The 22,281-nt window shown below is 38.0% G+C and overlaps 1 protein-coding gene across 2 annotated transcripts; it reads left to right on the top strand.

Annotated features, from left to right (window-relative positions):
* The first annotated feature begins 669 nt into the window (after positions 1-669).
* Positions 670-21,960, top strand: LOC143459710 (parathyroid hormone 2 receptor-like). 2 transcript variants are annotated; one of them, XM_076956957.1, is made up of 17 exons: positions 670-888; positions 1,782-1,892; positions 14,141-14,255; positions 14,477-14,599; positions 14,851-14,975; positions 17,103-17,197; positions 17,941-18,133; positions 18,361-18,514; positions 18,593-18,653; positions 18,743-18,809; positions 18,955-19,052; positions 19,450-19,591; positions 19,792-19,833; positions 19,958-20,086; positions 20,294-20,425; positions 20,578-20,655; positions 20,750-21,960. In XM_076956957.1, the coding sequence occupies exons 1-17, from the start codon at positions 808-810 to the stop codon at positions 21,293-21,295; spliced, it is 2,292 nt and encodes a 763-aa protein (XP_076813072.1). In that variant the 5' UTR covers positions 670-807; the 3' UTR covers positions 21,296-21,960. The 2 variants fall into 2 exon arrangements, with proteins under 2 accessions (XP_076813072.1, XP_076813071.1); XM_076956956.1 differs by lacking the exon at positions 14,851-14,975 and adding an exon at positions 16,218-16,354 and having other exon boundaries at positions 671-888.
* The last annotated feature ends 321 nt before the right edge of the window (positions 21,961-22,281 follow it).

Here is a 22,281-nt window from a genome sequence, read left to right as displayed (position 1 = left end):
TTTCCAAAATGATAAAATGTAGGTCGGTAATGTCAATCTTTTATCTGGCTTCAGGTATTAATGTAAATACAGCAGAGCTTGAAATGCCATTGGAAGAAGTCGAATGACAAAGGCATGAAAATCTGACCGAAAGACTACTTGAAAATTTGATCGTATCTTTCGTGAATCACAGCCTGTTTGTCGCATGACTGAGTTTCGATCAGCACAGGCTCCGCAGGGAGATCAAATGAATCGAGGAGATATTGACAAGAATTTCAGCGATACCATCAACAACATTGTAATTGTAATTTGCTGTACCAGATGTTGACTAGCAGGTCGCTTAAGAAATCGTTATAATGAGGGCCTTGTGACATGACAGAAGTTATTGTGTTTACATGCCAAAGCGATAATGTCCATGATGTCATAACTTATTTACATCATGAAAAAGATTTTTTAGCCTAGTTCTAAAACCTAACTACAATTTTTAGCAGGTAAAATCGCAAGTTATTTCACGTAAGCAGCAGTAAATCGGTGGTGTAAACGTCTGTAAAATTCCAACCTAGCATTGACGAATAGCTTGTTTCCCTTATCCAATAGCTGTTAAGATGACGAGATAACTGATCGTTACTTTAACTGTTTACTGACCAAAACCTTTTCTGCACTTTCTGTGAAATATACAGGAAAAGTTTGAATTTGAATTTTACAATTTCAGGCATTGAATTTACTAAAAGTATGTATTTTGAAGCCCGAACAACTGTTTGTGCACCATACACTGCCCATTAGGGTTATCAGAGTATTTTCATAAACTTGAACCGAACCCGGACAGTCATGTTTGCCATTAAAGCGAAAGCAAATGAGAAAGTAGCGAAAGAAGTTAAGAAGAAAAAGAAGGAACCGTTTACTTTGAAGGTAGATGTTGAAAATCGTTTTCATGTGATATTCACTTTTTATTTTTTATTTTTTAAGTTATAGATTGTATACATTTTTACCTGTTACATCACAATCAGCATCCTTGCAAGAAGGAATAGATATTAAGAGTTGTTCTTACTTAATATTCGTTTTTATGCATTTTTTGATATAGAACATTACTGGCTTCAAAAGTTCTTACAATTAATAATTCATAACCTTGAACATAGAAAATGATCCGTTGGTTGATTTTAAAAACATGGAATTTACTGTCGAACTGGTATTACTATCGAAAATTAATCGTGTATTAAATAATTCAGGAAATGCGTCTGATTTAGATGAATGAACTAAATTGAATACGAAAACGTTGTAATATTATACGAATAAATAAATCTTCGAAGAGATCACGAAAAATGATAATTAATGATGTTTTTATTTTAATGAGTTTTAGATAATTAGAAAACCATTTTAAACAGTTTCAAATTTTTCAAATTTCCAGTTTAGCGAGTTCCATCGATTTTTTCAATGTTATACAAACACTGTAACTTGCAGTTTAAAATAGAAATCTCAGCTATATGCGGTTACATATATGCTCAATATAGCAATACGTTTAAAGTTCTTTTTCTTGTGAAATAGTATGTAAATATACTAATAGATTGGCGCCTAATCACATAAGTAAGGTTCTAACCTTCTTAGATCAATGTTTATTTTGCGTGTAACGCATATTTTCTGTCAAAAATGAATCAACTGTCGTTTGTGTTGTGAACATCGCGTTTTCTTTGTTATCTTCGCTCCAAGACTGTCAACCCTTGACATTTTCGCTGCATAACGATTCAAGTTTTAATTATCAACCAGAACAAGACGTGATGATGTCATGGTGACGTATGTTTTTACAGGGAACGATCAGTCGACTAGCCCAATGCAGGAACGTCGATTGTTTTATCATTTGCGTCGTCAGTTGCTGTTTGATTCCCCTCGTGTTCGTGCTTGCCCTCTCCGTACCAAAGGTGAGTTTTTGAAGGTGTTTGATTTTGGTTGAAAACACAATCGTAAATTCACTTAAAAATCTTCTTTTATTGCGCGATCTTCCATCGTCAGTAGAATTTCAGTCTATCGGAACTTGTGTTCATTCATTAACGGCTGCGATGCTGATGCTATATTTTAACCTTTTACCCGTTGGTGTCGTTCCCTGTGATATTTGACTTCCACTTTTGACTTTTGCACTAAGGAAAGATTTTAATGAAGTTCAAAATATTTTGCCAAAAAAAATTATGTTTGCTATAATCGCTCCTTAGAAAAATATTTTTGTATTTTTCTTAACAAATTTTTAGAATTCTTTCTTTGCAAAGTGGAATTTCCTCCTCCACTTTTTAATATTTGGTGATAACGTTTATATATTTTCCACCGCGACAATTCGTTTCCCACGGGCAAAAACAAAAAACCAATTTTAAAGCGTATGCAACTAATTTTCAACCAAACCACGTTTTTATGCTCAAACAACACTTTACGAATCATTAATCGTGGTTGATCTACGAGCGGACGAGCGACCTTTAAATAACCCTTGATAACGTGAGCCAAAGGAAAGCACGGACACTTACTTAGCGATGTCATTTTCGTTACGATATCGTTTCTGGCTGGTTTTGAGAAAGCACAGATGCCGGATATGACCGAGTCACTGACCCGGTTGAACTCTGTTGTCACAATCCCACCCTCGATTTTATTCTTACTATTTGCCAGACGCTTTTATGGAAAGTTAAGATTAATCACTTCGCTATTATTGTGCCGCCATACACGACGTCTAATTACTGCGAATGTCATCTTTTATAAATGGGGAGGTCTTTCATGAAATCGTCATTTGGTACATCGTAGGAAAACGAACATCGCGATGATATCGTCGTTTAAATTTTGTCAAAAATAATTCTACTTTTCACGTATTCAAAGTTTGTAAACAAACGTAATTGCGCACGTTGAATGATAGCGCCCTTTCGACTTTGTTTCTTTTCGGGACAAGCAGAAATAATTGAATTCTTCTTAAAAAGTTGCGGTTCCAAGAGAACTAAGTGGGTTATTTCCTTTGGGGAACCTACCAGGCGTGACGCAGTTTAATTTGTTTTCAAACATCCTGAGTCTAAATTTAGCGATTTGTTTAATGAAACGGATACATCGGTTACCCAGCTTTAGAATCGCCTCAGTTGGAGTTTTCTGATCGATCTAGGGGTGAGTTTTTTTTTACATGGGGATGATTTCACTCCTTTCCCACAAACCCGTCCTCGAGAAATGGGGTTGTTTTTCACCCCCTTCTCATCCCCGACACGCGACAGTAAACATAATTTTGTTTTTGTTGCGCGGAAGCCTAATTAGGGCGCGCTAAGAAACGTTAAAAGCGTTACAACTATTCCGCGCAATTTACTGATTATTATTATTACTTCCAGGCGTCTTTTTAACCAACTTTGTAGAAAGTTCTCAGAGCGTGAGTTATATGCGGAACGTCAAACAGACACAGAGCCCTACTAAGCAGAGGATTTAGATTAGGATTATCCCGCGTAAGCGACAAGGGATACGCGGTCGTTTGTTGTTAATCCAAATCATTCGAAATACTTCAGTTCATTTTGCCCAGTCCTCCTAATATCAGTTACCCCAGAGTATAAATAGTTCCCACAAATGTGTGAGATGCTTCGATTACATGAGATGAAATGATGAAATCACGTCCCCTGGTCTCCAGGCTGCTTGAAGGAACTGGCATTTAGTGGTGTTATGTTATCAGCGGGTGCACCGCGTATTTCCTTACTTGTAACTTAAGAAATCAGCCAAGTCAGACGTTCTCTGTGGTTATCGACTCATTTGGTGTTTTAACGTTTTAAAACGAACTATTTTAAACTGTGTGATATTTTTCGCTCTTATGACACCTTTAAGTTTAATAACGTGTCAGATGAAGTTACATGATCATTACCAGACCGCGCTTATCGCACTTCTACGTAGCCGAGATATTTATAAACAACACGTTAAAAATCAATAAGATTTTGCGGAATTGTTTTTCCTCGATTAGCCAAAACCAAATTATCATCAAAGGCGGCACAACGTCTATATATTTGTCTAATGCACCAGATATGTGAAAACGGCGTAATTGACGGTGCCTTTTTCTTGAGCTCAAGTGTTCCATCGTCTTGGGATGAGCCCATGGTCTTTTGATTTAATGATTGTGCTTGTTTTCGCACAAACAACTTGCCCGTTGGTATTTGCAATTACCTTGTAGATCATGCTGGGTGGCCGACTATATATATTACCCATGTGCGCCTTTTCAAGTGGGTACCAAGAATAACTGTCGTGCTAAATCCTGGTACATTTAAATACGTTTTGTAAATATTGTTATAAATAAAAACCCTAATTGTAGAAAATGACCTGTTTGTGGCTGTGTCTTGTTCGTGAGAGTAAATTTTTTCGGGAATCCTCAAACAACCGAAATGAGATCTTGACTGATAAGTTCTTAGATTGACATCTCCATCGAAAACTCAACTAAAACAGCCGAAAATTGGGCTTTTATTATTTTCGACTTGTTGTGAGAGTGGAATCGGGTTTAAAGTCAAAGTTATCATATTCTGTCGATTTTGCCACACATGACTTAACAGGGACCTAATCCTGTCAGCATCTTGACTTTTGGAACCCTTCATTAGCTTTTTCAGTTAAAGTAAAAGAAAGAAACGTCCGCGTCACGCAATGCCGTATACACCTGTACACGGCTTAACAAAAACAACAGCTTGCAGAAAAATTGCACGTTTTAAGCGGACGTCCACCCGCGTAAGAATATGCGCGGATGTTTTCCTTCCTTTTATGGTAGGAGGAGGAAAAACAAGCTCTTTCAGATGACTTCTTGTCAGAATGAAACGGAGCATTTTGTCTTTTTATAGGAGATTTATCCAAACAAAGTTGTCTTTCTTGTCAAAAGCACGACTGTTCTCAGTAGTCGGTGGCCACACACTGTAAAATAGAGCGCTGACAGATTGCTGATGTAGTTTCTGAAGGCAACTGACACGCGCAAATAACAATGTGTGGAGATGTATTTTTCCTCATCGATCTGGCCTCAATGTACCAAACCCTGACCTGTTCGTAATGATAAGAGACAAACAGCGTTATCCAGTCGCGCATAGCTTCGGAACTACGTGGATTTCTATAAGTATTTGAGTCATTTAGGTAATTGAACAGGTTGGAACGCGAGACCAAAGCTAGAGATCTCATGCGTAAGAGCATTTAACACTTATATTATGAACCGCGCTAGTTAGAACAATGAGTAGAATGTAAAAAAATTTGATGCCAGGTATTGGAAATTTAAAATATAAACTGTGCAAGAAATAATAAAAATTTTTCTTAAATTGTTTTCCTTTCGACGTATCCCAGGATTTTGGAACGTCAAATTTTAAGGTGAATGGCACAATTTTCAATGTTCTATGAAAAAAATGACATCATTCTTGCATGCATCGTCAGTCTGAGTTAGCAAGTGTACAGTATAATCAAATCCTTTTCCATCTCTTCCAATCCGTTTCATCTCTCAACCTCTCTATAGTGAATCCGGACACTGGTATCGGTCCATTCAACCGTAACTGTTACTATAACAACACAAAAAAAGAAAATTGTTTATCAGAGGAAACCCTGAAATAACCAAGTGGCCATAATGTGTCTGTGGCACGCGTGTGAGTAATTTGGAGCAAAAAATCCACAGCGATGAGAAGTACTCGCAAGGATTAAATTGATTAGAAGTCTTGCTAACTTGTGTTTACCGAATGATCGATTTTTGGTAAAGTGAATCTTATCGGAAGATGTTCATTCTTCATTTTACAGAAATATTTGCCCAAAATTTCTAATCTTCTTGGTATTCTTGAGTTTGTTTGTTTTTCACGATTACGTCATTGACCTCATATAACCCCATTCCAGGCACCCAATCATTTATTTGTTTTCTTTCCTCTTTCAGCTTCTGCCCCATCGACTAAAAGAAACTGACTGGTTTTAGACGTTTGGTTAAAAACTTTGTTGAACGAACGTTTTGCAGTTAGCTGCACTACACGCTGAAACAAAGCGACCCTGATATGCCAGACATGCATATGCTGTTGTGTGTGAGTTTGTGTGTTGCTACTGGTGGTAAAGCAGTGATGTTTTCCTTTATTTCATTTACAACCATATCACAACAATAATGTCATCGCATCCATTCTCAAATCCATTCTTAATTCTCCCAATTCTCAAAGCTACATCAAACAAACGCACTCCTTGGCAATCTATTCTCGTATTGTGAGTTATTACTCCATTTTGGTGATTCACTACCAATGGATTGTATCTTTCATTCCGTCCATTTGCTATGGGATTTGTGGTTTCAATCGCTCGCCACTTCGCAACTTTCGCCACGCCGGTGTCTATGATGATGAAGGCGAATGTTGTTTCGGGTTTTTCATTTGGCGTCCCGCTGTTTTACTTCCCCTTTCAAGATTTATCTTTGCAGAGGCCTACAAGTCATTATAAAATATAGGATCTGAATTCTATATCAAGGAAGCAAATGATGTGCAAAAAGTAAAAGTACCAACTTTACCATTTTTGTTATCATTTTAACTTGTTTTTTACACCATATACAAAAAGTGTCCCATTAACTTCTTTTTCCCAAATAACCCTGCAGAAAGAAATTCTGTGTGCTTAAAATGAGCTGATTAAAAATGCATAAAATCAGGTTATCTGCCCGTGATAGACAGCGTATAGTGTAGTGTTCTTCACGCAAAGGAGGAAAATTTGTTGTTGCCAAATCTGTAAGATTAGAATGCTTAACCTTGTAAGGCAGACAACGTGTTTTTGCCACATTTAAACACAGTTGGATTTCACGTTGTAACTTGTTAACAACCAGGATATTTTCACAGCCTGTAATTTATCAGAATCTTTCCGGGCGACCAAATTGTAGGGTGATTAATGAATAGTCCGTTGTTTTTAGTTCTCTTAATCCACCCCGGCGTACGTCGATAGTTGGTTGTTGATCCTATTCTTACCAAACCGATCTTTAGCTTTGAAGCGGGGGTTTTTAGCAGGTTTTGGTGAGAAATGCGCTGGACTGTTGCGGTGTTGAAATTTCCATGCAATTTTCTTTTTTGAAGAATTTCAATGTTAAAAATTGTTCCCATATCGCGTCATTGTTTGTTAGCTGTTGAAGACAGCTGTAATATTATACGTTCTTTTTGCTCCAACCCAGTCACACTTCGACAACTTACAGCGAATCAGTTTTTTTCATATTTCATAGCAATTGTATTTTAAATTAATTTCGTCATTTTTCGTGATCTAACTTAGATTTTGATGACATAATCTCATTGATATGTTTCTAATAACGAACGGCTTATCGTGTTAATTATAAGTCACTTACGACCGTTGTAAATTCTTAAGATTTTCAGACAATCAAAAAATGACAGTTTGGAAATTTTTCTGTCAAGTTGGACATTTTTATGTTTAATTTCATTTTCTCGATTGTCGGTTTATTTTAACCTGTTCGGGCAAAACACTAAAAATTCCAAGTTTGACGTAATGATGTAATTAGCGCTGTCATCGACAAAAGTATTTTTAAAGTTGGTAAATCACGACGCTATGCTTGAGCGCGATCATTTTTAGACAAAGGTTTGGCCGCTAATTTAATTACAAGTTCGGAGAATGTGATTCTTGCAACGCGCATAACCACTTTACGTGGTTATTTTTTCACTTAACTTTTCCTTCCGCAATAAACAATTTAATATTTAATTTAATTGAATATGTCACTGACATTACGTTACTGACAATTCGCGTGAATACTTCCCGCCATTCTTAACGCTATTACGCGTCCACTTACAAAAAGATTGATTTTTGAAACTCTAGCGGTTTTCGACAAAGTATTTTACATTCGCCGCCTCATTAATCTATATTTAAAGGCGCAGTTGCGACAGTTATTTATGAAGCAAACGTGTTCAGGTGCTTTGAACGAATCCCCCTTACACCCACACCCACAAGAACGACAACGGGGTTGTTTTTCGTTAACCGGGATAGACGAATTATTTTTACATTGATTTACTATTAATTTGTTATCTTTTATGTCGTCCTTATAAAATAAGTTCTATATACAACTACGTAATAGTGCCCTTGAAATGTTGACCCCAAGTAAACTTTTAAGACAACTGGTGACCCGAAGTAAACCCTTGTTAATCTCATTAAGCTCAAGACTAAGCAGATTTGACCAACACGTAACAATACCCTTACGTCAAAATGACAAAACGAACAGAAATTACATGGCATGTTATTATTATGGCTTTCGGCCTATTGCTTACTTGTCATCAAAGATCCTTCTATAAAATGTTTGATTAATGACCGGCTTATCCTGATGTAATAATATTTATAATCTATTATTCCGTCAGGTGGCACAAACGAGTCGTTAATGTTAATAGGCCCCATGAATATTTCAAGACGAGCCCTAGTACACAGAGGGCAAAATGCCGAACCATGATTAATATTCTTCACGTTACAGCTTTACAGTGATGCGTGTGATGATTAATAACAAAAAAAGACTGATGTCTCTTAATTCGTTTTCATGAATTATAGATATGATAAGAAAACCAATTTGTTTTATTGCCATTTTTTTAATAATCGCATCCCGACGGGGTTGAAGTCGTACTTTCACTCTAGCTGGTTCCGTTTTCATTCCAATTCCTTGACGCTCTATCATTTCATTTTCTGATAAAACTAACTTTTTGTAGTTTACTTAGCAGACAATAGAATCACTGAGGCCTGAATGTCCTTCATCAGAATAATTTAGATCTATCATCAGGGATTTTTATTGTCATGCTGAGCCCGTCTCTGTGGGGGATTGTGCCTATTATTGCGTAACAATGCATTCTACTTTAAGTGATGTTTCAATAACGAAAGTTTTTTATCTAATGACAATTTCATTGAAATGCTTAAAAGCTGCTGTTTGAAAGAAATTTCGTGAGTTTATCGTGGGAATAAACTTACTTTTGTTGGTTAAGAAACTTGGAACAGTTTGGTGCTGTTGGTATATTGATGAGTTCAAAAAATTTAGATTTTAGATTCTAGTTATGTTCATAATATCAAACCATCTTTTGCAAATATAGGCTATTATTCGAGATGATTGCTGATCCATGAAATAGCTGTAAAATGTAGATCAATGGCCCACGAAATAGCAGTAAAATTATCTTGGGAATAACTGCAAATTACTACAGATTCAATGAGCTATAAAATAGATCGATAAAATGAATGCAATCTGCAGTGAACAGCGCGATGTATTTAGGGCAGGGATGTCCAACCTGCGGCCCGCGGGCCGCACTGCGGCCCGCCTGAGATTTTTGTGCGGCCCGTTAGTCGTTTTCACTCCAAAAATATGTACTTTATGTACCCATTTTTCTTGAAATTTAATAGGTTCTGCGGCCCATTGAATTATTTCAAGTGACAATGCGGCCCACTTTAATAAAAGGTTGGACATCCCTGATTTAGGGCGTATTTGTTATCGATAATTTTAAGGTTGAAGGTTTTTTTGAGTCGATTATTTAATTATTATTTTATTAAGTAATCGAGCAGAAGGAATCAATCGAATTGCACGAGAACATGTTATTGCAAAGATAATAAACAGTTTACAAGAATTGCTTCATTTCTGGATGTTGCTGTGAATCTTATGTAACTTTTAGAAAAGTACTTAATGACATTTATTACAATTCCGAAGTTCATTCCACCAATACCACAAAGTAAGTTTCGACTGAGTTACGTCATAACTTGCTTGACAAGTTAAAATTCATTTTCTTTGCGCCGGTATTTGCCTTTCAGTCAATTAGTGACGTCAGCTTTATATAAATAGATCTGGACCTGAAACTGAAATAGCACGTAGGCTAAGATATATGGGTCAAGGGCTAAAGGTGTTAAATTTAAAATGGGGGTTCGCGTTACTCCCACAGGTAGATTTTATGCTGCGAAATTACATTAGGTCCAACGTTGCTATACCACATTGTATTAAGTTCGCATCGTTCAAATTCAAGTTTGAAACTAGAAAAATACTTGTGTTTCTCATATTTCAGGTTAATCTTTCCCATTTCACAAGTTTCTGTAGCTTTTACGCAAAATGGATGTGCTAATGTGATAAATCATGTTCTTACGGCCATTGCCATTTTAACCTTGAACGAGTGTAAGAGCATGGTTTTAAATTGGGATTAATTAATTATTAATAAATTTCAAAATAACGCAGATAAATTTGTCTTGTCCTGCTTGTAAACGTGATAAAGGTTGTTTAATGACATAATAATCGCATAGTTTTGGCTGACTGCCATTGTGCTCAGTTGATTTCTGTTCCTCTTTTTCGAGGTAATACAACTGTGAATATTCCAACAAAGTTTGACTGTAAATATTCAATTCACTTTACCGACAGTGATATCTCTCTGTGACGTAATAAAGCCACAAAATGTGACTTCACCATGTCCTTCCGTATGCGGCAGCCAATTGCTCACAAGTGGAAATTATAAAACGAGGCGTCACGACAAACATTTCAAATAGGTTTACAACTTCCCTCGAACTTAAAAATAGCGGAAAATCTTTGCACTCGTAGCGCAAACGCATTTGAAACTCGTTATATTTTTTGCTGTTCCCAGCCTTTCGATCCACCATTTATCATGTCGTACAGGCCATTGGGGACTCTCTTTTCTACCTACATTGTCAGCAAGTGAAGACTAAAGAAACATGATAGTTTTCGACATGTCGCGTGGTTTTGCCATTCTGTTTATTTTGTTTTGACGAAAAAAATGGACCTTCAGGACACAGCTGGAACAACACAGTAGCCGCTTCTAGCTTATAATAGTCTGTCCTAAGTAAGTGTGGTTTTAATGAACTGTAATCTTTAGAATTACAGGATTATCCTATTGATAAGTGGGAGGTTTTCGTGGAGATTTAGTTGCTTTATTTAACCTTACGGTTTGAACGTTGGTTTTTGTTGAGACACTTCAAAACTATGGGGTGTAGTCTATAGCGTTGTTAAGAATTCTATATCTGCTTTGATCATTTTTGTATGTTTTAAGCAATAACAATTATTGATTTTTAACTTAGAAGTCCTTATTGATAGATTTATTATACTCACTGGTTTGCTTTGTTTTGGCGAATTGTTAAGCACATAAGCTATTTCCGGTTAAATTGATTATTGTTTGGTCATTATGCTAAGTTGAAATCAATTATTACGTAACCCAACTTAACTAAATCAAGTCTATAATTGTTGAAAGGTATAACAATGTTTGTGTTAATTTACCTTTCTATAATTGCTTCCGATTGGTCTCGATTTGACGTTGTGTTTGTTCTTTTATCAAACGATCGTATATATTACGTAACAATTCGTGGAACCTTACCAAACCTTTTCATTAGTTTTGCCTCCCATTTTTTCGTTTTTCCACAAAGCAATTTTCCGCGTATTTTCTTGTACAAAAGCAAAGGACCTAACCGCAAACATGTGGAAATTGCTTTCGGTCGGGCAATTGCTTCCAGTTCCCAGCACCAACAAACATTTCGCTGTGATGATGTCATCCAAAGTTTATCCAAGTTGGACGAAACGCAGGATACTTCGTGGTGTAACGTCCCGGTTACTTTGAAATGAAATGAATAACATAGTTGAGCGTAAATTGCCACTTTGCTTTGGTTAATCCACATGAAGTCATTGCAAATAGCGCATGCGGGCTAAATATCGTATTACTAATTCCGTTAAACAGGCAGCCACTGTAGCTAACTCTAAACCAGCTGTAACCACTTGCCCAACACAGAATTGTGACGATTAATGACGTCAGAATACAGGACATACCTTAGCTTAACCGTATGCTTGTACCACTGGATTACGGCACCTTACGTTTGTGACGTACGGTTGCTCTCATGCTTAAGTCTTAAAAATGAAACCTGTTTTAAACAGAGTGGGTAACAAAACTTGTTTATGGGAACCCGGCGTACCCAGGTCTGAAATTACCTAATCGTTAACGCATGAAGCGTGACGCGGTGCAAAGTAACGCTTTGGTGAAGTGTTTTAGGATATTATCAATGTTTTGAAAATATCCTGGCCCAATCACATATGACTGGCATAGCAAGCTTGTTTGTAAAATATCAGTGAGAATTGTCACGGCCCATTCATTTCTCAACGTTCCTGTTTCCTCTGGCGTTTGTTGAGTAGTGCCGACTGTTTCTGATAGTATCAGATCAACCGACAGGGTTGTAATAAAGAAACTAAAAGAGCATCTCTTTCGGAGCATTGTGAGAAACAAACGCAAATATGCCGTCATATAACATTGGAGGCACAACTCAGGCAACGATTAAGTTAAAATTTGTTCTACTGCTTGTTGGTAGTAACAAGTTAGCCTACGTTGGTGAGAAGCCTGATTGTAATTTAACTTTGACCAAGACAACTTGTTAACACGTGGTTTGAGTACTCGGCGCCAAAGACCTGCGATGTTTCGGCAACAGGATATGAAAAAGTTGAGGTTTGAGCAAGTGGCATATCAGTAGGACTGCCCTTAGCCAGACTAGTGGAGTTTCAGCTGTTTTGTCAGAAGTTAGAGTGTAGTTTTATCTTGTTTTGCACGCCGTGCCTTTTCAAGATTAAGTTACACAAAGCGTCTGTAGTTAACAAAACTTAAAGTTATGGCAACTCAGAAAACAACTTTGTAGTGACTGGCTTGCTTCACCTTACGAACCTGTGTGACATTTAGCCGCTTTGTGTTGGCTATGATACCTGTTGTCTATGTGGTACATAGCCTACTCTTGTTTTGTTCGTATCAATGTACACTGTACCGTACATTTATAATTTGAAACCAATTATGAACATCTCGCTTTGCGATGACAACTTGATATACTGCTGTCTTGTCTAGACTGACAGTTTTTTCTCCCAGTCAATCGCGCACACTATTCGTTAGATATGTTATCTACTTAAAGTTTTTGTTAAGCTTGTTGTTTAAATCTTGTGGTTGCTAATATCGAATTTAATTTTTATACTTTAATGAAGATTTTATCATTGAGTGTTTGGTGAATCATATTGTTTGCTACTGTACTGGCGCTTTACGAAAACAAGTATGTAGTATCGTTTTCACGATAACAAAGAAAACAGACTTGTGAGTGTAGCAGATAAATAACTGTACTTATCTGATATCTCATATAACAACCTTTTTTTGAATTTTAACAAAGTACTGTGTACAGGTATTACCTAGTTTGATTAACGATAGTCGCAGCCCGAGTTACGCTTTCTAAAGCAAGCATGTGTGTTGTATGTAATACATAATCTACCCTCATTTTTTTGCAATATGCGATAGCTATTAACGAAAGGCATTGTACGACCGAGTTTCATTTCATGAAAATGCATCCGCGTTTTTATTATTTCGACAATGTGTGGCATTTCACTTACATGCGCCGAATATTTAAACGATGATTTTTCTTATTTATGAGATTTTGTATTCTTTTAAAATAGTTATTCTTGCAGATGCGATCTTAGAATCGATTAAAATCACTCAACTCGTGCTCATATGCGAATGTCTTAAATAAATTATTTAAAATTTGCTTAGCATGAGCTTACTGAAAATGAAACCTCGCCCTCAAGCCGGTAATATAAAGATATTTACACGTCATAGCCGTCTAGGTAGCTAATTGTTCGGTCTAACATCTAATAGCTGCAACAGGAAAGGGAAAGTTTCGTTGACTTTTTGAAAGATTTCCTCATATACCTTAATTGTATAAAATTGGTGGGTGCAAGTACGACGGGATCGTGTAACTTTTTATGATTCCACGGAAGATCAGAAATTGCTAACCTTAAAGGTGCTATCGGTTTACGGCCTTTATACAATGGAATAGGACAAGTGGAAGACAGAAACTGCTTCATAGTCGTTTAGAATCTAAACGATTATTGTATAAAGTAATCTAAACTTTAGATTACACGTATCGAATTTTGGAGTAACCGCTAGTCATACGTTTAGCAATCTATTTTTTCTGTTTGCATCAACCACTTTAATATAGGTTGACTGTGGCTTGCCTGGGGCCAAATTAGACTACTATGTTTGTATTCAAAATTTCGCGTTTTTGTGCGTTTTGTTTGACCCCTTATGACGTAATAAAACAGGAAATCATTCTCATATTTCATTGGTACGAGTTTGATTTGTGCAATCCGTTATTGATAAGTTCACCTTATTTCAACAGTTGAGTAGTGTAAACATAAGGCTGTTGCCCCAGATTTGTTATAATTGTTACGTCACAATAGACGATGGCGGACGACGGTTTGCTGACGACCGAGGAGCTATTGGACGTTCTGGCGACACAAATGAAGAAATGTCAGCGGGATTTGACGAACGATTTGGCGCCCAAAGACGCCGAAGGTAAAACTCACAAAACATTTCTATGCTATGCTGACTTTGCTTGCTTATTTGCTTCTTTTGTGGGACTATGTGAGAAGTTTAAGTGTAAATGCTCGGTCTGGCTTCCAGCATTGTTCTTAAAATATAGTGAATCGTTCATTGCAAGTTCACATAACGCTGACAGAGCGTCAACCTACCGTCCGCATGCGTTCAAATTAAAGTTATTTTCATCCTTTTTACAGGAAATTACCTCACCAATTACTGCAAAGGGGAATGGGACAAATTGACCTGCTGGCCGAATAGCCCCCCTGGCGAGACGGTGTCCATTAGATGTCCGGAGTATATACCGGACTTTGATCACGAAGGTTGGTTAATTGCATGTTCGACTTAATTCTGAAATTGCTTAAAATTACCTGGTCGCTGTTGGTCTGCATCTGAATGAAATTTTACGTCAAGTTTTTTTGTGTGACAAAATCAGAACGCTTCAAGGTTCCAATTCATTGTTAGATTAGTACAGTGCACAACCCACTTTGCAAAAAATAAAAAGCGTAGTGTATCGTCATAATTGACAATTTATCGAGAAATTTTGCCCGGTAAATCGAAATTTGCTTGACAGCCGCCCTGACTCGAATTTGCACCGAAGATGGCACGTGGCAAAAGTTAGCTTCTGACCCAAATCATACTTGGAGCGATTATTCGCGTTGTCCTCGGTTTGGTCTGCCTTGGAATAACGAAGAAAATGTAAGAAAGTGTCTCTAGGTGGTAGATAAGTAGACTTGGACGCTGATAGCGTTTGGTTGGGAGTTTGTAGTTATTATGTTCGGTTGTGTAGATGCCGAGTGCTTTGTCTGAGATGCTTTGTATGTTTTAAAGCCGTCGAAACTTAGCCGTACGAGCTGTGTGCGTTTGTTTTTTATACTTAGGTGTTTAAACTCGGTTTAACTAACTGGTTGAGTACAAAATACTAGCAGAGTTATTATTAAATCAGAATATTTTTATGCAGAGGAAAAAACAGCCAAAACGCTGGTGCCACATGCAATGCTTATCTAATTCTAATAAACACGAAGTTTGTTACTTAGCCAACATTGTTGTGTTGGTATAGAAAATGACAACAGAGACATTTGAAATGTCTGCATAAACGACATATTCTCCAGCGTTTGACCTTTGTTGTTTGTGTCGCACTTCCAACATCTTCCTACTTTCAACATCTTTATACAATTTGTTTTTATTTTCGTTATTTTTCTTTTAGCTTAATTAGATGGTAAACTAAGTAGTTTAGTAGTTGCTGTATCTTTGCTGTGGTTTCTGATCCCGTTTACTCGTTTGGTTTCCAAGTTTTGTCCAGTGTGTTGTGTGTTTGAACTCTCAGATACACCTTTGCTGTTAAACTCTGTTCAACGCGCTCAAAAATATGTTTTTCAGCATAGCAAATGCAATGATAGCGATATGCTAACCCAGGAAGTTTCAATCAAACTGCCGCGTCGGCATCTATGCTTACATTTCGACGTTGCGTCAAACGTCCAAAAGAAAAACAATTTACTGCAGCGTGAACAGTAGAACATTGGACTTCCTGGACACCGGCTTTAGGTCGCTGTGTTTCAAAATTAACTCATACAAAGCCGGTATCCACTGATTTTGCGTTTAACTTGACATAACCTGCCAACCAACTAGACAAAAAACCTTCTCTATTGTTATAATTTGCCCTGATGGATCCCACCGCATGGGTCCGCGAAACCGGTCATGGCTCAGTAAAACGAGTTAAAACACCGGAGGAGCATCCTTTGTTATTGACTAAAACCTGTTGAGCGCACTTCTGTTTTCTATAAAGTCCATTACCTTTAAAATAATAATTACTAGGCAAATGATAACGGCATTCAGTCATCATTTATGACGGAACAGACCGGTTACAATATATCCAAGTGTGTCGTAACCTTGCAGAGATGTCTGCTTTTGTTGCAACTTTATTTTGTATTTTGTAATTAGGAAAGGTGCAGCGCATATGCAGTCCGCAGGGGGAATGGGCCACCACCAATAACGGCACCCAAACCTGGACAGATTATCACGACTGTCGCTACCCAGACCTCGCAAGCGTCATTGAGAAAATAAAAAATGACGGCGATGTGAGTTGAAGACTATTTTTCGATTTGTCATGATGACCTTGTCTCTCGTTTACTGCATGTTTCGTTTTGAACAATAAAGATTCCTTTTGTCCGTTTAAGCACTTTTTATCAAGTGTTCAGACACGCTAAGTGAGTGATAGCACCTTAAAACTTGCGTACTTCTCATTTTTGCTCGCATTTCAAGGCACTTATCGGCACGCCGCATGCAAGTTACCAACTTTGCTTGCAGCACGTGCTTCTCGCACCAAATGCTGCCAAATTTAATACCTTTCGTCATCATTTCGAACGTTTTTACTCACAACATAACTAAAAATTCCATGATAATACAAAGTATGTTTCATAATTTGATTTTTTCGCCAACTACATATTTTACATATCGTATTCCACTATTGTTAGCCAGAAGTAATCTCATTATTTGTCTGCTTCTTACTAACTTTTGAATGTTCTTGAGTTCGTTGTATTTGCATGATTTCTGTCTCGTATTCACGCATGTTGAATCACTGCATGGACGCATGGTTGATCGTGTGAGTTTCGCTTAACTTTTTAGTTATTACTAGCGCTCACTAACTTCATGTAGTGTTTACTATTATTATTATTTAGCGGATTTCAAAACTAAACTCATCATATTTATGCATCTCTTAAGCAAAATTGAAACGAAAGCAGCTCGTAAAAATAGCGCCACAACTTGTGAAAACAAGAGTAATTAATGTGATGTCTATAGTGTGAAAGTAACCTGTTATCTTTACAGCCAAAGATTAAGAGTCTCATTCTACTTTACACAATCGGATATTCCTGTTCGCTGGTCGCTCTCATATTTGCGATGGGCATTCTTGGATATTTCAAGTAAGGTGTTCAAGCTGGAACTGACCGTTCTGTGTGGACTGAGTTCGTTTACCATAAGTTTATCCTAAGTATAACGCTTAATACCTTAAAAGTAATTTGAAATTGTGGGAAATGTGATTTGTTCGTATACATCGTCTGTCACGTTCAGCATTGACGCCACTGTGTTGCCGCTTGCAGCTCTAGTGCATCATCGTGTGGCTAAAGCAAAAGTCATGCGTCACAGTGTTTGGCATTTTAGCTTTTCTGCAATATGCGAATGCTTTTACAGCAGTTATGCAAAAAGACTGCCATACAAAATAGCTTTCCATTTAAGGAATGCACAGAGGGAAATTTTTTCGTGAAGTGTACAGTGAACTAGTTTCGTGTTCATACCATGCGATGATTAACTGATTCGGAATGCCCGTAATTTTGGGGTTGGACTTAAGCCGATTACGGGCGCATGTGGGGTTCAACTTCCTAGAATATTTTACCACATAAATTTTAATTGAGGCTTTTTTGCTGCCCAAAAACCTAATATGGACACCAAACACCGAATTTGTGCCCTCCAATGCATAAATAGGAAGAAAATACCGGTATTATAAGAGATATTTTCTTTAGCACAACAACAAAACAAGTCTTTTGATGTTGTGCATTAGCGCATTATAGGTCACTATCGATTTTGGCCAAGTTAACCCTGCTAGAAAATCACTGCAATAGTATTTTAAGATTAATTTGTCTTTGTTTTACTCTCTGACTGTCACCAGGCGACTCCATTGTACTCGCAACTACATCCACATGCATCTATTTGCTTCCTTTATTCTTCGTGCTGCTGTCATATTTGTCAAAGACAGAGTCCTTTATTATGGATCGGGGATTATGGACGTCCGCAGCGGGGATATGAGCATTGATTCCAGCGGATATAACAGCGATAACTCGAGCGAGATTGCATCTTATCGGGTAAGTTAAGTAAGATCTCGATTATAGTTCAAACGTCTAAGGATATTTAAGTCTATTTTGAGTTATCCCGACAGCACATTTTTAACCAATAATAAGAGAGTAAAAATTGTTTTTCGCCAAAATCGTTTAAAAAATTGTCATTCAACTTTGCAAACCCTAAATCAGCAAAGGTTCTTTGTCTGGTCGCGGCTAGAAGTTTTGTAAAGTTCCAGTTCTTAACGTCATAGATCGGCTGTAAGGTGGTGATGACCTTGTTCCACTACTTCGTGGCCACCAATTACTACTGGATTCTGGCGGAGGCGCTCTACCTGCACAGTCTCATCTTCGTGGCGTTTTTCTCCGATAAGAAATACTTGTGGAGATTCATTTTGACTGGTTGGGGTAAGTTACGATTTCTTGCTGCGGTTTTCAGTTTTCGGTTTTCACCACTTCGACAAACTCAACCCAATTCTTTTCTAGGAGTTCCTGTTATATTTGTTATACCGTGGGCCGTGGTGCGGGCCACCTTGGATGACACCGGGTTAGTAGGTTGCATTATGACAAAATAGTTGGTCGTCTTCATGTTTACGTTACGTTAGCGCCCACTAACGGCGTTTTTTTTCTATGCAGTTGCTGGGATATTGCAGTCTCTGAGTATAAATGGATTTACAACGGACCAATCGTGGTGGCCAACGTGGTGAGTAAAATGTGGGGATATTTTTGAATTGAACCGTATTTATCGAAATTCATTAACAAAAAGGAAACGGTTAAAATACATCTCTGCTTGAAACATTGCAATGGGTGGATGATATTTCACCGAATTCCCGTTTCGTTTCCTCCAGATCAATTTTCTTCTGTTCCTCAACATCATCCGAGTCCTCTGGTACAAGATGCGGGAGAGAGGTTTGGTCGGAGGAACTGATAATAGGACACAGTACATGTAAGTTCGATTATTCAGAGTCAAAATTGCTTGTTGATAAGAGAGAAAACGACTTTGGGTAGAAGCAATAAAGTTAGCGGCACTTTCAACGAATGAAATATTGTTGCTGTCAGTTGGCTTTGATTTGGGGCGGAATATTAAAATGATAAAAACATTGATAAACGTAAGTCTAAAAAACTTAGAAACAAACCAACGGTTTATAGCTTAGACCGAAAATTGTTGAGTTAAGCGACGATGCAGCGAAATTATTTCTTCCCAATTTATAGAATTATATTTAGGCATAAATTCATAAGTTAAGTTATTTGGTTACAGGCAAAATAATTGCAGCATTGTTAAGTTAAACGTGGTCGAGTCTTTTCTCATCTTTTATCAACTTTCCTCCTCATCTCTCCTCCAGGAAACTAGCGAAGTCTACTCTTGTTCTCATTCCGATGTTTGGAGTCCACGCGATCGTCTTCCTCGGGATGCCGGAGAACATCCACAGCGGGATCTGGTGGGACATCCGGATGTACTTCGATCTCTTCTTCAACTCATTTCAGGTTAGTTCTTTATGACGTATCAATGACGTGGTATTGACGTAGTTAGTGGTTTTATCAAATACAGAGATTTGAGTGTTTGCAAGTCTAATTAATTCGCTCACAAGAAGAAAAAATATGAAAACGAACATTTTTTTTTATTCGGTTGGTCAGTTCAAATAAGTAACGATTTTAACGCTCATGACGTCAATGCTGTTGTTTAGGGCTTTTTTGTGGCTATCATCTACTGCTTCTGTAACGGAGAGGTTTGTTTGTTCCATCGTTTTTATCCATTTTATTTACTCTGTTCAATATCCACGATTAGAGATAAATTGTTGGACTCGACTCTTGCTTTTAAGAATAAAACGCAAGAAAATAATTGTTGTGCAGGTCCAAGCCGAGTTCAGGAAGGCGTGGGACCGGTTCAATTTATCGGTCGAGATACAGAAGGGAAGAAGAGAGCGCAGTCGATCGTCAGTGACCATGCTGACAAGTTTCAATAGTTCCGCCTCCCAGCAGGTGCAGGCGACAGTATTTTAGTTTATTTGAATTAGAAATTATTCTTTAAAAGTCGTTGCATAAATTTTTAGCGCTCGCAAAAGACAAACCTTAAAAATATCCAACACGTAAGACTTGTTGTGGCCAACCATCAAATTATCAAAACATTTTTCCTAACTTTTCAAACAACGAGTAGACCCGAGCACAAAATCTTCTTTCGTTTTTCAGGCAAGGCTCTCCATTGGCGGCCAAAGCAACGGCAGGGGACCTGGTTACAGGTCGAACGGCACAGCTCTTCTCAACCAGAACAACCTGCAAGTGAACGACGGCAAATTTAACTCTTCCGTTAATAGGAACGACGTAAGATCTTTATTTTGCTTGCCGCGTTGTGTGATTCTTGGTTATTTGTTTGTATGTTATAGCTTGCAATTTTTTTCTTGATTTCTAGTTTGTTGTTAATGTTGATGCAATTTTTAAATGCAGTGAATTAAGGATTTATTTTCTAATTCCAGAATATAATGTGGAACAGCAAAGCGGAGAACGAAACGAGCTTCGTTGTCAAACCAAACGAAAATTCAAACAACAACGAAGTAATTGCTTCAATCCCTTTAACATAAATAACACATATGAAATAATCTTCCCCCCTCATGTGTCTTCCTAAACGTTTTCCTCATCCATTACCAGGATCACGAAGGGAGCCCCCTACTTGTCAATCCTCCCCCCTTCATCCGCCGACAAAGCTCAACCCTCCCAAAAGGAAGTGACGTCATTGTTCCTATAGCGGAGGAGCGCGCTTTGGAGGAAGCGTTCGAGAGCGCGATTGAAGATCCAATCGAGGTGCAGCTGCAGTGTCCGGCAAAGAGCTTTCTCCTCGCCGACGAACTCGTTGACCCCAGTGAAGAGGCCGACGCTTTTGATGACGTCATCAGTCGTGACGAAATGACGACGTTACGTCAGAAGCGGATGCAGCACGCCAAACGAGCGGAGTCGGAGGATTCTGGGATTTCCTCGGTTTACCTGATTGAAGCGAGGAGCGGGAAAGGGGACGGAACCTTGTCCGTGTCCGATTATTGCGGAGACAGCGAGGGCGGAGTTAGCGACGACCATCCGCACAGCAGCGACAGCGAAGGAATCTTCGAGAAAAACTCAAACTCAAGTGACATAACAATACCCTGCGACGTCACCGAAACCAATTTCGCTCCGTCGTCGTCGCTGGTTGACGTTGCGTGATGGTAACGCGACGTAGTTACTACTTCATAGTTCCGATAATACCATCAATGAGAGACGATGTCGATGGAGGCGCCGGAAAAGTTCCGAGCCGAGCCTGAGTTAAGAAAGTTTATGATTTCTTCAAAGTATTTGAGGTTCCTGTAGTGGTTGGCGTTCAGTGTTTCTTATCCGAATTAGTGTTGCCTATATTTTCCAATGTGGTTTATCCGTAGTGGATTTTAAACTTATGACGTGACAGAAGTGGTTATGGCGTTATCATCGAAATTGTTTCCTGTCAAGAGTTGGTAGTGACCAAAGCAGCCAACCACAAGTTTGTCCAAAACACCCTAGTTTTTGGCGCAAAATCGCGGCGACATTCTGAAACCTTTGGGTATTTTTTCCCATATTTTCGAGTTGTATTAATTTGAGGTTGGTGTAGTATTCTTTGACGAGTTATCTTACGTAATGATAGGTGTTTTAACTGGTGTAAATATTGCACTCATTGTGCCTTTATTTTAATCGTATATTCCACGGATGGCGGTAATCCGTGGAATTTCCTTTGAATTCTGTTTTTCCTGCATTTTCGAATTATTGTCACTGCAATATCATTCCTCGACATGTTATTGTGTTATCAACATTTGATGAAACGAGTCGTGTGATATTCACGAATAAAAATACATACAAGTGAATAACTCAGGTTGTAGCAAAGACTAGAGTTAATCAGAACAGCCCGGCGATATGAAGCCTGTTTTTATCAAAGTGACTTATGCGGTCACACACTCAGAATGACGTCACATAAGATTTTATGTTACTGTAATTAAGAATTTAAAACTGGAACTTCTGTTACACAAATTTTCGAGCAGAAATAAGTGCCGATAGATCCAAAAAAGCGACATATAACATAACAAGGGACCGTTGTTGCCTACGCGAACATGAAAATAGCTTCCGGCTACAGCCAACTGCGATTTTTTTGAATCGGTTTGATAACACGCAAGAAGGTCAAAACG

The sequence above is a fragment of the Clavelina lepadiformis genome, chromosome 5, assembly GCF_947623445.1.
Source record: "Clavelina lepadiformis chromosome 5, kaClaLepa1.1, whole genome shotgun sequence".
NCBI classification, from domain to species: Eukaryota; Metazoa; Chordata; class Ascidiacea; order Aplousobranchia; family Clavelinidae; genus Clavelina; species Clavelina lepadiformis.
The sequence above is the reverse complement of the archived record's forward strand: the minus strand, read 5'-3'. Positions and strand labels throughout refer to the sequence as shown.